The sequence below is a fragment of the Sinocyclocheilus rhinocerous genome, unplaced genomic scaffold, assembly GCF_001515625.1.
Source record: "Sinocyclocheilus rhinocerous isolate Xijiao unplaced genomic scaffold, SAMN03320098_v1.1 scaffold789, whole genome shotgun sequence".
Taxonomy (NCBI): Eukaryota; Metazoa; Chordata; class Actinopteri; order Cypriniformes; family Cyprinidae; genus Sinocyclocheilus; species Sinocyclocheilus rhinocerous.
In genome coordinates, this window is record NW_015667306.1 from 2262921 (window position 1) to 2279072 (window position 16152).

The 16152-nt window shown below is 35.8% G+C and overlaps 1 protein-coding gene across 1 annotated transcript in view; it reads right to left on the reverse strand.

The window, feature by feature from the left end:
- LOC107733785 (rab11 family-interacting protein 2-like) overlaps nucleotides 1-7894 on the reverse strand; it is a 15396-nt gene extending 7502 nt beyond the window's left edge. Inside the window, exons 1-3 of the mRNA XM_016545578.1 lie at nucleotides 7631-7894; nucleotides 6068-6679; nucleotides 643-1046 (exon numbers count right to left, since the gene is read on the reverse strand). Coding sequence (XP_016401064.1) covers nucleotides 643-1046; nucleotides 6068-6420 — 757 coding nt within the window. The 5' untranslated portion in view covers nucleotides 6421-6679; nucleotides 7631-7894. The remainder of the gene's footprint in view (nucleotides 1-642; nucleotides 1047-6067; nucleotides 6680-7630) is intronic.
- Between the last annotated feature and the right edge of the window lie 8258 nt (nucleotides 7895-16152).

A 16152-nucleotide genomic window follows, 5' to 3' on the forward strand; every position in this document is an offset into this window, starting at 1 on the left:
GATTTTTGGCATAAAAGAAAAATCAATAATTTTGACCCATACAATGTATTTTTGGCTATTGCTGCAAATATACCCCAGTGACTTAAGACTGGTTTTGTGGTCCAGGGTCACAAATGGGACTACAGAGGTTGTTGCAGATATTAAACGTCATCTCTCAAACAGTTAAACCCATCTGCTCACTAGTCAGCATTTAAAGCCTTGTGTTTAGTCACGTTCTTGAAAATTATTCTAACTCAAAGTTTCAGGGAAAATATTTTTTTTTTGTGTGTTTTTAAAGACGGAAAGTGTTGTCGGAAGCTTAATGGTAGTGACACTGAATTCATGCGACTGGTGTAGTTTGTTTATGGCCTATGTTTTTACTTCTGGCTTTTTTTGTTAATTTGTGAAGATGAACAAAATATTTGGGTCAAAGAGTTTATTTTCAGCAGTAATCCAAAAACCAGGGGGAAAAACAGGGCTTTAATTCAGAGAACCAGGGTGATGCTAACTTCCAGGTTGGCCATCACTGCAGCAATCCACAGTGAACAATACTTATCGCTGCTAAAACCACACAATAAAATAAAACATAAAAGACTAAAATATAGTGCTATACTGAGCACTGTTCTACAGTGAACTACATAAACAGACCATGTATGTCCTCACCTTTCTCCTCAATAGAGTTCATGGAGTCGAGTTTGGGCCTGAAGTGAGTTCCTATCAGATCAGACATGGAGTGAGCAGCAGAAAGTTTCTGCGTCCCAGTGAGCAGCGAGCGTTTTGGCTTGGGTTCAGGTGCAGCCTGAGGGTGCGGGTGCTGGTCTGGCAGAGAATCAATCTCGCTCTGTCCTGAGTGTGGAAGTATGGCGGAAGATGTGTCTGAAAAGGCACCGTTGTGCTTGCGACCCTTCATCTTTTCCTTGAGCTTGGAGAATGGCGATCTGGGTTTGTCTCGCATAGACAAATCGAACATGCTGGCGGTCATGTTGTTCCGCATGAACTGGATGCTAACTTGAATCTTGCCTCGGTCTTTCCTCTTCTTACCTGGCCGGGAGTCTAGCGAGTACCAACTGACAAGAAAGAGACAGGAAGTATAAGACATATAGCAAAAATAAAACGGTCAGAAATTCAGAAAGGCAGGTATAACAGTAAAAAAAAAACATACACAACTGAACTGACAGAGTAGATATGCTTAATGTCACTTTGAAGGACTGGGATACAATTTATTTTTCAATCCACTTATTGATTGATTGATTGTTAAAATTTTTTGTTGATCACAGTTTATTTTCTGTAAAAATCCAAAAGTCAGTGGAAAAATCTGTTTTTGTCGAGGGAACCAGGGTGATGCTAACTTACTGTATTTTAGAAGTAATGGAATGCTTGATATTTTTTTTATTTTTATATATTTACTTTTAGATAAATACTTCTAATAATATTTATAGAAATGTTAACTTATTTATTTAGATAACTATTATTTCCACATCAAAATGGCAGCAAGCATTTTGAATTATCCAACTATTTTTTTTAAAGGGGTCATATGATGCAATTTCAATTTTTCCTTTCTCTTTGGAGTGTTACAAGCTCTTGGTGCATAAATAAGATCTGTAAAGGACGCGTTTCAGAAAGGCGGGGCATAGAGGAGAAACAATAATGTACAGTATGTGGAAAATAATGTGTTTTTTTTTTACCTTAAACCGCGTAAACACATTTCATTACACCAAATACACACAATAATGTTCTTTTTAGCAACATCATATGACCCCATTAAATTCTGTAAATGACAGATAATTTCCAGTTTCCAATTTTCCAGTTAACACAACCTATGCACAAAGGTCAACTAGTCATCCAAAAGCACAATTAGTCAAGTTTACTAGTTTATCTAGATTTTTTTTTTTTTGATAATTTGAGTTAAAAAAAAAACCCTGTTGGAAAAGTTGGTAAAAATCAAAGCTTACTTAAATTCCAAGCACAGCCGCTACAGAGCTACACATCTTTGGCTGTTGTGTCACAAACGTGGTTGGCCCCTTAGGTGTTACTAAAAAGCTAGGCTAGTGGTACATGCACCAGTAATTTGCAGATGTTCCAGTGTACTTTCACAGCTTGATAAAAACAAACAGGAGAAAACAGCACACTCTTTCACTTCTTCTTTTCTGTGAAACCCCCCTGGTGGGTAGACTCTCTTTCAGGCTTTACTGTATGTATAATTCATACAAAAACGACATGGGGGCAATGTGTTTGTCTGGCCAGAAACCCAATTTCACTTCACACAAATCCACAGCATAGTCCATTTAGTCCATTTGAAAGCCTTCCCCCTTCCTGAGAACGCATATTATAGTAGGGATAAACATAATTCCCTGGTAACTGCAAAGGTTTGGGCCACATAAAGAATGTGAAGTAATACGCCCCCATCTAGGCCATTCTCCGGCTCCTGTTTATTTAACCTCTTGCTCTTTTTTTTCTGCTGGAAGTAATGTGATTGATGCTGTAACTGTGTGAAAAGGAGGTGGCATTTGCACAAATCTGGCCTTTGTTCTTTGATGCTCACACCGGTATTTGGAGATTATGAAATGGACCATATTTCAGCAGAGGTACATGAATCTCAAGAGTGGCTGAATATTGATGCTCCTGCAATTTAAGACACTTGGAGCAGAATCATTAATTTAGAAATGATGGTCATGAACACTTAAGGTATAGGTACAATGCTAGACAGAGACTTTTATTCAATACAGGGCCAAAGTTTTTAAGTGAGCGGATGCCATACATCATTTTACAGCAGCATAGCCAAATGTATGGTGGAAACCCCTATTTCCAAAAGATATTTTTAATTACAGATTTTCTTTTTCATTGATGTCAGTCAATATTATCCAATACTGCATATTTATTGTGCAGGTAAATAAAAACCATATAGATACATTTTTAAAAAATAACATTTTTTTTTTTAAATGACAAAAACACAACAAAAATGCTGAAACTTTAAAATTAAGATAAAAAGGGAAATATAAACATAAAATATCTAAATATTACTGAAAACTATAATAAACAATAACAGATACTGTATTGATTAACTGTATAATTTAAGCAATTTTCTTATGTAAATGTATTGCTATTGTTATAATAATTATTATTATTATACTTGATTTGAATTTTTTAAAACTTATTATTTTAAATGATTATATATGTTAAAGAGGGAAAGTTGTAATCATTCTGTATTTTGTGTTGTTCCTTTGAATAGACGACTGGTAAATATAATATTTAGCAAATCTCAAAATGATTATCTATTTTTCCACACAGTTTATTATAATATCTGTATGGTACCCCTATCCAAATGACAAAAGAAGATCTTGAATGATAAATTTTAAAGGTGACTATTCAGCACAGTCCATCCAAATGTGCTAAAAAAAAAAAACACTTACGATGATATACATTAAAACTACTTTATTAAAACCTGATAAACTGAAAAGAGTGTGATTCATTATTTTTGTAAAAACATCAATCGGGCCCTTTCTTGACCTCAGTACTGATTAAAAACTCACAAAGCAGCTTTCTAGAAATGCAGTTCAACACTAGACAGTTATTTTATGCAAACACTACTGTAAACACTCCTTCAGTATCGGAACACGCTCCCCTCTGGGGTCGTCACAGGCTGCCATCTTGCTGAGTGCTCTTCTTCCATCATGGCACAGCTAGTGAATGGTGATTATGTTTCTTTCCAAGACCATCCACACACTGGGGAGCTTGTAGATCCGAGGGAAGAGGGTTTACCTGGTCTCAGGCCCAGTGAGGGAGCTCTGATCTGGGCATGTGGAGAGCCAGCCAGCCCGTTCTTCACATGGGAGTCAAGGCCAAGATAAATCTTCCTCTGCCTGGAACCACAATACTCCCACTCTGCGAGGGCCGCTGGGAACCACCGTACAATCAACAAACACAGGTGTGCGATAATTAGGGCCTGTCGACTCCAATGTCGAAACGGACTCTTGTACCCTTGCGTCAGTTAGAGGAAACCCTTGCAGAATCAATGGGGACTGCTAACCCTGAGTCTTTCCAGGGGATGCAAGGTTGGTAAAGTGATTTGTGTCACAAGTGTGACATATTTGCCAATGATTAAGCTTGGAGGAAGAGTTAGGATGCATCGATAATAATATTCTAGCAAATACCAATAAGCCCATCATTATTTTCATGCACATTGAAATAGACTATATATGTAGTATTTGCCTATAACTGATATGGTACCGATATATTGTGCATTATTTATTACAGGAGAGGACTCCAGTGCAAAACTTACTTTCACAAAGCAAATGGCAGTATTCTAAAAAGTATTCTGAGTTCTGTCATTTGTCACATTCATTAACGTCAGGTATGCAAGACACTGGCACTGCCTTTTCTACTTCAGCCAGCCATACTTGTTTCTCTCGTAATACTCAAATAACCTATTGCTAGTCTGTACATGCCCAAAAAAAAAATCGAAATCAGAAAGTATTAAGACTGTCTTATGAAGCAGTCTTGACATTTAGTTATAGAAAGTAGCCTATGTCACATCTGACAATGAAATTAGAGGAAGTCAGAAGACAGAAGAACACAAAATGGTACAGTTTCCTCGAAGGAAACATACCTGTTAGTCACCAGGGCCTGACAAACAGAGAGGAAAATATAATAGCATGCAGGACAATCATCCTCACTAGACCTGTTCATCTACCACAGGATTGTGACTCAAACTGCATGTAGTCAAAAGGCCTTTATCTGAGCTTCATACCGGAACAAAACTGGCCTGCATGAGATGGCTGCCCTTCTATAGTAATGCACAGCAATAGCATGTCCATATAGACATTTAAAACTCAGACAACAGGTTTTAAAAACAAAGACAGGATTACGCCAGAGGATTACTTCAAATGAACCTGCATCACTAATTGTTACAGAAGTTAAAAATAGCCCAGGTCATTTCAAAACCTTTAATTATGTTATAATTTGAGTACTATTAACTGACTTGGCTTCAAAATGCTGGCAAGCATAAATCACTGGGGTAGGGCTGCACGATAAATCAAAATGGAATCGAGATCGCGATTCGACAGAAGCTCCGATTGTCATGCGTATCTTTCAGTGAAGCACGGTTCTGTGATCAGCAGTAAATCTCCATCTAAAGGCCAGAGGGCGCTCTCATGCTGAAACTCTAAATACGCCTCGCAGAAGAAACCCAGAAAATGCCTATCGCTGCAGCTGAATAAACAGAAGATTCAGCTGCTTTCATTGATTCAACGTGACTAATAAACACACGACTACGGCAATATACGGTTTATCGGAGTTCTCATTATTATTGTTATAATTTTCATTAAAATAAAGTATGTTTATAATGCAATGCCTTTATCACTGCTTAGATACTATGAAATATGTTGCGTGCCTTATTCTGTGTAAGAAGCCACATCATCTCACAGAAGGATTTATTTCAAACACTCGACTGACGTTATGAAGTGAGTTTGGAGTAAAAATATGTTATTAAATGTGGTATTTTCACATGCTTTCAGATGGAGCAGCATTTACTTCACAGAGCCGTAGTTCACTGAGAAGCTATGCAAACAGCTGTCATTATCGCGAATGATTTCTTCGATTTCATAATCGCGCAGTAAAATCATCTGCGATTTTTTTGCGTAACTTGTCAGTGAACTACGGCTATGTGTAGTAAATTATGCTCCATCTGAAAGCATGTGATGATGATTTCCTGCTGATTACAGAACCAGCTTTTTTAACAAAATGCGCATGACAATCGCATTTTATTAATCGTGCAGCCCTACACTGGGGTCTGTAGGCTGATATGTCAGAGCGAGATAGAGCGAGGTCTGCTCTTAAATAATCAAAAATTCTAGTTTAAAAAATGAGAAAGAGAGAGAGAGAGAGAGAAGAAAGGCCTGTGATTTCAAAAGAATCATAAGGATTGCATAAATACAATTTAAACAAAAATTCAAGACATTTAATGGCAGTTTCCTCTTTTAAGTTGCACTTCTGCTTATTTGAAAGAATGCTACATTTGTATAATTCTACAAGACTTTTGACAGATCCTTAAAAGATCAGCCATCAAAAAAGAATTAAGTATTTAACTCACTCAGTTTTTCGCCGTTCCTTGTTGTCAAATATTTCATTTAAGTTGATGATTTTTTGGCCCAGAAATTTATCCAATCCAACCAGGGACCTGTGCATGACTGTGAGGCACAGCTCATAAACCTCTGGATTGCTCTCCATCAGCAGCCCTGGCAGTTCAAATGAAGCCTCTTCTTTCCACACTGGGCTGAGGGTCTTCTCGGCCACCGATGTGGAGTACTTCTCTTTGCCCAGCTGGATAATGGTGTAGGCATCGTTGGTGCCATTCTTGCCCTTTGGTTGCAGGTCTGTGGCTTGAAGAACAGTGGCTTGGACGTGAGTTGGAAACCACTTCTGTGACTGTTCGCCCAATGACATGATGACTTCAAGTGTAAAAATATGGATTTTGGTGTGTGAAATGATACGTTTATTACTTCAATTTGGCCTTGGCATTTTGTTAAGCTTCTAATCACAGGAAATGAGCGACCAAGAGTAGATAAAAATGGAAAGTTATGTTTAAAAGCATGGGAAGAGCATATCTGTCATTTCAAAAACTGCGTCTATTAACAGAGCAGGTAATGATGTTGTTACACTCCGCAAACACTCCACACATTCACCCCGCTCCAACTCAGGTCACCTAAACCAAAGAAAAAAAACAGTCTTAGAAAAATAATATTAAAACTTAAATTCATATTACAAATGACTCAGAAATTACAATTGTAAATTAAATGAGTGACTTTAAAAATCATCAAATTCGAAAAGGTAAATTGTTTAAAAAAAAGTGACTTTTTTTGGGCAAGCGATTTTTTGTTTGACTAGTTTTATTGTGGAGACCAGATATAGATGTTTTTTTTGGCTATATGTATCTCAAACTAATGTTATTCACATATATCTATTGAAATTTAAAGTAGTTTAACAAATATGTTAAATGGTGAAAATTCATGTCAAATACATATATTGCTGTTGCTACAACCAACACTACTGGGATGGGCTGTAATTTGCATGTTCAAAATGTTTTTCATGGACTGAAAAAAAAGTCCATGAATTTATTATGGAAATCAAACTGTCCAAATTATTAACTACGTTCCATCGCCCTAATTTCATTTTAAAATGTTTAATTCAAAATGGTAAACATATAGGAAACGTTGTCATTCAAAAAAGAAAAGAAAATGAACTATGTAGCTTATACACCGTGGCACTATTATTATTTTTTAATGTAGATGAAAAGGTGCGAGGTTTATACTGAAGTATATCAAATTAAATAAGAGAACCTGGTGATTCAAATAAATACCAGCTCTGTCATTTAACAGTAAATTTATAATCGAGACCAGAAAGGTTTTATTATATATTTATTATTATTATTATTCATTTATTTTGTTCTGTTAATCCTTTATATTTCAAAACACTGAGACTTACAACTTTTACTGTCACCTCAGGAGGGTGATCATGTGTTAAACTCACCCAGTACTTAAAAAACCCTCCGCGGTCTCTCCTTATTTAATTCAATTAGAAACACCACTGCTAGTTTTACTACCCCCAGTTACTGCTGCTGTCAAACAGTCATACAGCACAAGGCTCTGATATTTACCTCTGAGGCATCTTTCTCGAACACAGCTAGCGACGCCACGGCATGTGGGCTGACCGCTTATGCCAATCGGTATCAATTCTCTGCATCTGTGGTGGATGAAAATGAATAAATTGCAGTAGACGACACTAATGCATCTTAAACAAATGTGTGGTATTCCACATCAGCCGTGCACTCGACTTCCTAGTTCCTCATTTCTGCCGATGTGGTCACGGGTCGAAGTGCAAACTCCTCCTCTGTTGCCGTGGAAACTCAGGATTTGATCAGTGCGCGCCTGGCGCTGTTCCTGGGATTCGAATGACTGCGAGGCTTATGAGAGTTTGAGTACTTCGTTTTCCTTTTGTTGTTAGTTTTGTCGAGGAAAAGAAACAGGAATGGAATAAACAGCTTGTTTGTAATGCTATTTAGAATAATTAAGAATGGGTCAAATGAAACACCATAACAATTAGTAGCCTATGTATCATTGTAACATCATACCAATTAATGTATCACGTATCCATTTTTAGATAACTTGGATAATGTTTTATATAAATGACCTTTAGATAAAATCATGTAAAATTATAGTACCTAATCAGTAGTATTAGTTTTTATTTTTATAAGCAGGTTAGTCATCAGTACTAGCAATGGGAAAAAGAATGAAAAAGGGCTATATAGTAACAGAATGGAAAATATATATAATTATATATAATTAATGCATCAGAAGGTTAATTACTTCAGAATAGTAACCGAATGGAAACATAGAATCCAATTTAACAAGAGCTGCATAAATTGTGGAAAACAAATAAAATGTAGAGGGAAGATCAAAATGACCTCTCTGAAATACTGAATGGAGTCCCATTCAGGCTAGCTGGGATTCTTATAATGTCCACTCAATAAAGTCAATAAATGTCTATTGGAGGCTCTTGACAAAACTAAACCAACCAAACATGTTAACATACTGTCTGTCAATGTTTCTTGAGTGGGGACGTTGAGGTACTGATAAGAGATTCATTTAAATGAGTACAGATGTGTGTGTCATCCCAGCTGACAGGTACATCTTAACCAAACACACCTGCATTTTCATTTTATTCTCTTTCTCTCTCCTTATCCCCATCAGCCTGCCATAACCTCAGAGTACTGTGTACATACCAGAGTCAGAGCCATGAGTCTGGCACATTCGTCACACATAGATTATAACTCTTATCTGGAGTGTATCTCAGGATGAAAATGGGCCTGGTGTGGTGAAATATTAGGTCATATAAAATGCATTTAAGACAGCTTAAACTGAGGAGAGGCCCTTCCATGTGCCATTTCGAGTTAAGCCTCACTGCAAACACCAGGAAACAGCTGAGGAACCAGAGCAGAAGAATTTCCCTGAAGATAGCTGTATGGTCCTTTCATGGACCAATCAAACAATGTTTAATATATGTATGTACATAGTCGTTACTTGTTTGTATCACTCTGTTGTTTATTTTTACGCACTGCAGACAGACTATCTGTATTAGTGGTGTACTTTTTTCAGCTACTCTTTCTGCAGGTTACATTGTTATACCAGTAGGTGGTGATAAATCTTTATAACAAGAGAGACAATTGAATCATTCACTGAAATTATTTGTTCAAAAATGCTAATTCATTCAAGAACTAAACTACTGTTTATAGGCGAGTCATTGAATTATTCACCCAACCAATTCATTCAAAAACACAGATTTATTCAGGAATGCAAGAAGTGACTGTCTTTATGAATAAGTCACTGAATCGTTTACTCAAACGATTTGCTCATTCAGGAACAAAACACTACAACTGTCAGCCTTGTGGGCAGCACTTCAACATGCAGCTTACACTCTTGGAAATAAAGCTCTCAAATGGGTGTTTTCACAGCAATGCCATAGCAGAACCATTTTTTGCTTCTCCAAAGAAATTTGAGTGTAAAGCTCTTAAAAACTTTTTTTTTTTCTTACTGTGAAGAATATTTAAATACTCCGAACCTTTTTCTACTATAAAGAACCTTTTGTGCAATGGAAAGGTCCCATGGATGTTAAAGGTGTTTCATGGATCCATAAATACAAATTAAGAACCTTTATTTTTAAGAATGTTGTTGCGCTTCAGACACCCTATGTTCGAATCTCGGCTTGTGGTCCTTTCCGATCCCATCTCCACTTTACTTCTTGTCAACTTTCTAACTATCCTATGTGAATAAGCACCAAAAATAATAGTAGTAATAATCAAAAACACCACTACTGTGTGTTGCACCGTTGTGGCTTTGTTTGGAACTATTTTCACTGGTGGAGCAAAAACAGACAAAATAAAGATAGATAGGAAAGAATAAAGTTTTTTCCTCTCCATTCCATAAATTTAGTTCTCTATTTTGCACTGTTCAGTTCTAAAGAATCTCGTGGGGTGGAAGAGGCTCATGGCTGTAAAGAGACACAATCAGGGGTCATGACACCAATCCTTTAATTTGACAATTTGTTAAACACTTTCATGTATTACTTTCTAAGACCATAATATGCCTGTGTGCCTCTGGAGTGGGATAAAAACATGAAAGGCTCTACATTCCAACCTCACCTGCTTCCTTTTATTGTTCTCCTCTGATAGACTATATAAAGGAAAAAAATCCATCAAGTCATAAATTAGCCTAGAGTAACATATGGCCTCAGTCCACTTTTCCATAGGAATGATGTTGCAGCCCATAAACTGTCCAATATACAACAGGACTCTGTATTGCATATCAGTAAGGGACACGTGTTGGCCTGTATTAGGCATCATCTATATATGACCGGATCCTCTGTAAGGTCTCTCGCCACGGTCAGACAGCTGGTTCTGCTTTATGCCCCTTTCTTCAACACTATATGGGTTGTTTTACATTTATTAAACACTTTTAAGCATCTCTGCCTGCAAGATTGCCCATCTGTTAGCACAATATATGAGTTCCAAGTGTGGAGGGAGCACGTGAAGGTGAGAGGATGCCATTGTAACATCAATAAGGCTCATAATGCGCTTCAGATTTACGGTCGGATAGATTGATTTAAAAGTCTGTGCTTTTAGTCAAGAGGGCATTCAGATTACAGATGCAAAATTTAATAATAAAAAAGTAGGAGAGAAGAGCACAAATCACTGCTGGCGCTGCGCTCTGTGGAATGTTAGGGTGTGCAATGCACATTGATATATAGATCTGCAGATGTGCATGTTGCCTGCGATGGCTGGAGCAGAAATTGTTGGGGGTGTGTGCGGCTGCCGAAAGGTCCATTGTGTGGAACAATACTTCAAGAGTGTTTATTTGAGTATCACTAAAGGCTATAACCTCTCACCCCTTCATAGCCAACTGTCACAGAAGTTTGGAAGTTGCACTTTGAGCACTGAGAAAACCTCTAAGGCGAAATCATAAACGGTGATGGGTTTAAAAAAAAAAAAAAGTAACATTGTCAAAAGTAACATTAAGATGTTTTATGAGAACACATTTCTCTTATCTTATCTTGTGTCAGCACAAATTCTCTTCATGATGCAAATGTCCATGTGTGCATATTTTGTGTGCATTCATATGTCTGTCTGAATAATCACATGAGGATATTGAGGTTACCATATATTTTATAACTACAATCAAATGACAGTAAATGAAACAACAAAATAAAACATTGTCATATTTTTGGAATTTTCATGGCTGCACGGCTCAAAACTGCTACTGGTATGATACAGTCGAGCTGTGCTTACTTAATGATGCTGAGCATTGTGAACTGGCAAGCAAGTCATTTGCAAATGTAAACAGTTGGTATGTTGTAAGACAAACATTATGAAATAAACAGGTTATAACATTTGCCAAAGTGCATTCTATCTGCATTCCACTGCTTGAATCGAGTGCTGCTTTTGAACGCTCTTCTGTATGCATGAGAGGATGTGCAGACCAGGGATATGACAAACAAATTAAACAAATGAGAGTGATTAAAACAGCTGGATCCACGCATGGCATGACCAATTCAGGGAATTATGGAGGCAAATGCATGCAATTATAGCAAATGAATTAGAGTGATGGGGAGGTATGCAGTGCCATAGTTCAGACACATGCTAATGCGCTCCCAGAAATAATTTGGGAATAGATGAAGGAAAAAGGCTTTGAAGGTGTTGTGCTAAAGTACACAGGGTTTTCTGAAAGATTAAAAAAAATAGAGCATTATGGGCAAATAACTATAGGTTTTATCGACAATTATATTAAAATAACAACCAGAAGTAATTTTAAGCGATGCACTGATAGTAGAGCTGCATGACATGTTACATGCAACTGTTGTTTTTCAATTAATAAATTACTCATCTTTCTGACTGCCACGTTCTGCATTTGTGCTGTTATACTTAATATTAATAGAGTTCCATTTAATGTTTGAGTAACTGTAAAAAGAGCAAACCCATCTCCGTTTCACACTTGATGAAAGAAAACGTGTCAAATCCATATCAAAGGTCTGTCCATTAACAGAAGAGCCGAGTGAGTTCTCAGTAAGATCTCTCTGTCTGTGCTTGATGAGTTAAGCTACAGCATGTCACTAATTCTGACGCCTGATGGCATGTGCTGGGCCACTGAATATCAGGCATCTCCCCTACAGAAACTGACATGTCAGATTTCACAAGCCAAAAATTCGGCTGGAATTTCACAGTGCATCTCTTCCTTCTTGTGAGATTTCAGCTTAATGTGTTTGTTTTTTATGCTTGTTTTGTTTCAGACATACACACATACAGTAGCCTATAATATATAATTTTATTTATAGATCACTATTATACCACAGTACTATAAAAATACTTTAATAAGGATGGCTTTTAAGGGTTATGATCCTATCCTTTCATTTTATCAAAACTAATTTAGGCTTTCTGAGAATTGATTTTGTAAACGTAGAGAGTTTTATACCATAGTTTTATGTTTATGGTCTTTTTTTCTTTCTTTTTTTCAAGACAAGAAACTAGGGAAGAGAAGAGAGGAATGGGAACAGAATATGATGCAGGACAGTCATGCGCTCCACAAAAGCTTTTATTATTATATATATATATATATATATATTTCACACTTCAACATTTCACACATTATCAGTTTATTCGCTATAGTTTTGAAAATGGTAATACAATATGACAAGAACTCAGAGTTAAACTGTGTCAGAACAAATTCATCTTGATAATGTCAGATAACACTTGAGCAAAACATGATCAGGTCAAAGCGTCTGAATAATGTTTGGTCCCAATTTTTTTATCAATTTTACTGGTAATCCACTGTATGAAGAATTTTTTGGGTATAATATGTCACAGTTTACTTTATTTTGCTATCTTCACTTACATAAATGAACTATAGTGTACTGCACCCACATAGTAAAAAAAAATCTCAAAAATTATATCTGGTGTCTGAATAATTTTTGGTTTGACTATATATATATAATGTATATTTTTATTTTATTGTAATTATTTAATGTCCACACAACACTCATACTCAAAATATCAGTCAATTAATGTAGAACGTAAAAAATAAACACACACATATATGTGTGTGTGTGTGGTGTGTGTGGTGCGGTGTGTGAGTCTCTTTTTTTCCCAAAAATGTAATACAGGGTGACCAAACATACATCTGTCTTTGAGGACGGCAGTGAAACCTTTTTGCTCTCAGAATATTGAAATTATTATTCCACAGTTTTGCTTATAGCCTGAAGTAGGAGAAATGGAGAAAAAGCTGTTGCGGCATTCCATTTTTCCATGTAGGAGTATAAGAGCCTGTGTTATTTGCATACCAGGGACATATTTAAGCTGTATTACATGCAGAAGAAGTGTAACGGGGAAAGAGGCTATACATCTAAAGTAATGATGAGTTCAAAAATGTGTGAGAAACAGCTTTACCCTGCATGGAAATACACTCTCTGGGATCATTAAGTCTCCTTGGCTTCAAAGTGCTAAAGCGCTCTAGTGAAAGCCTATTAGCAGTCACTGGGAAGCTCAACTCCGCACTAAACGGCGTGCTGTTTTCATGTCTTCCCTCAGTGATAAAGCCTTATCTATTTAAGATGCTTGAAAATAGCTCATATTGAGCAGCATATTAGAATAAATTAAATAAACACATTGCATATATACAGTATAAATCAAACTCCATGTGGTTAATCACATACACAAAGAAAAGACACCCACATTGAAAGCCTCGCCGAATAAGCAAAATTTTGCCACAAGACGAGGCTTTTCTCAATCTGTTTAAACAAATCAATCAAATTCCTGAAGATATTTGTGAAAATGTGCAAAGATTTATTATTGAATGCACATGGACAGGTTTCTGTTAACAGCTTTATAAATCCTAAACAGAGACAAACGCATGATGCAATTACAGTAATCAGCACGTGTCAATTAAACAGAAATTGCACAACTGAAAACACACTTTTACATTGTACTGAATGCACAACTCATAAACAATAAAACACTCAGATTATAGATTAAGAAATGTACAGGTTTTGTACTCGTCACCACATTGTGGTGTAAAAAGGGATCAAATAATATATGATTTATTTTTGTTTATCACTGACATAAAGCAGCCTTCTATCAGAGATTTAACAAAATTTGCATATCAATTCCTTATAATTTGCATATTGAAATTATATAAAAGTCATTTTAAAATAATAATAATAAAATTGTTATTTATAATCCATACTAATTTACTAGAGATTATTTAGAACATACACACATTTGTATAAAAACTGTTTCACAACTTTACAGACAGCCTTCATTTGGTGCAACACATGCCTGCAAGTAGAACAGAATGATATTTATCCATCAAACATTATCTAAGCAGCTAATGTTAGTGCAGTCCTCTTTTGTAAAATATGAGATAAGTAGATACTGGTAACATTTAGCTAAATTGGTGCCCTTTGTGTGCACCTGGTGCCAAAGGTTAGCATTGTGGTGAAGGTCTTCTCTCTCCCACAAGGATGCGTTCAGCCGATAAAGGTTGTCTCGACTTGCCATGCACGAGCAATACCATAACTGATATATTGTTGCATTGTGGGTAGGAGTAGACTGAACACACTGCCGACTGGATATTTTGTATATTTGTGCATATTAGATTATATAAAAGAACGCTATATTTTAGGGAATGAGAAAGAATTTCATTATAATTTATGTTCGATCCAATAGACGAATAAAAAAATAAAATGCTGAAAATTGCATTCTGTATTTATTTTTCTTTAGTTAAAAACATACTGATTATATCTTTGTGATATATGCTAATTTTGCTTGATTTTAGTCATAAATATCCAAATTAATATAATATAGTTTCAACATTTGAATTGATCAAGTGGGGTTTTAAAGCAACAAATATTATCAGTCAATGGCCTGTAAAAAAAAAACTGAATAATTATCACACATTTATTATTATTACTATTATTTATAACTTTATTCATTTTTAATCATTTCGATTGAGATTTACTTAAAAAAATGTCATCTATGAGCAATTCAATTTTTAGCACACATAGTTCACACAAAAGATGCTTAGATACTTTAAAAACAATTAATAATCCTTAGCAATATACATAACAAATGCATTTGGTTATACAACATTTCTTTGAATACGCCTTTTCCGTTACCTTTTTTGTCAGATAGCATGGTGAGACAAAAAAGTATTGTAATTTTAACTGTAAAAATGCTACAATATAAACCTGTTTATTGGTTAACAGTAAATTTCATTACTGTATACAGTGATAAACTGCAATAGATCTAACCTTACATTTATGTAATTTTACAGTAAAACTCTGTTACATGTAAAGTTTGTGGAAGTGAAAAAGAACAAGTCATCTTATAATCTGCAGTGAAAAACCATAAAATGACATTCCCAGAACTCCCTGTGTGACATTTCACATTTGATGGTATTTCGTTTAAATGTGTTTTTTAACAGTTTTTCTTGTCACATTTCTTTGAATACGCCTTTTCCGTTACCTTTTTTGTCAGATAGCATGGTGAGAGTGGAGGCAGACAGCTGTGTTGTTGACTAGAGGCAGACAGGCACATCGGGTGAAGTTCTGCTCCAGCTAGAACAGCACACTCATCTAATCCCTGAGGCAGAAGAGAGCGCCGTACAAAACTACTGTACACGCACTCACACATCTTCACTCTGCAGCTGTGATGAAGTCATCTTACAATAATGTTGTTTTGTATTTGTGTGTATGTATGACACCTTATATATATTAGTATTTACATCAGCTTGTGGAAAACCTACTTAAAGGAATAAAACAGATTTTAGACATAAACATATATATCACATTTATGTAACATTTTGTGTGTGTGTGTGTGTATGTGTGTATGTGTGTATATATATTTACGCTAGTACTGTACAAACCCATTGGCAGAGTCAGAGCTATTTATGGTTGCTTAATACCGCAAATGGTGTTTTCAAGTACCTGCAAAAGCCATGTACTCATAAATCAAGTTTTGCTGATCCATTTGGTCTGTGCATGTGAAAAAAAAGAAAAGAAAAGAAAATGTCTATGATGTTAAATCAATAAGATCATAAACAAATATATATATATATATATATATATATATATATA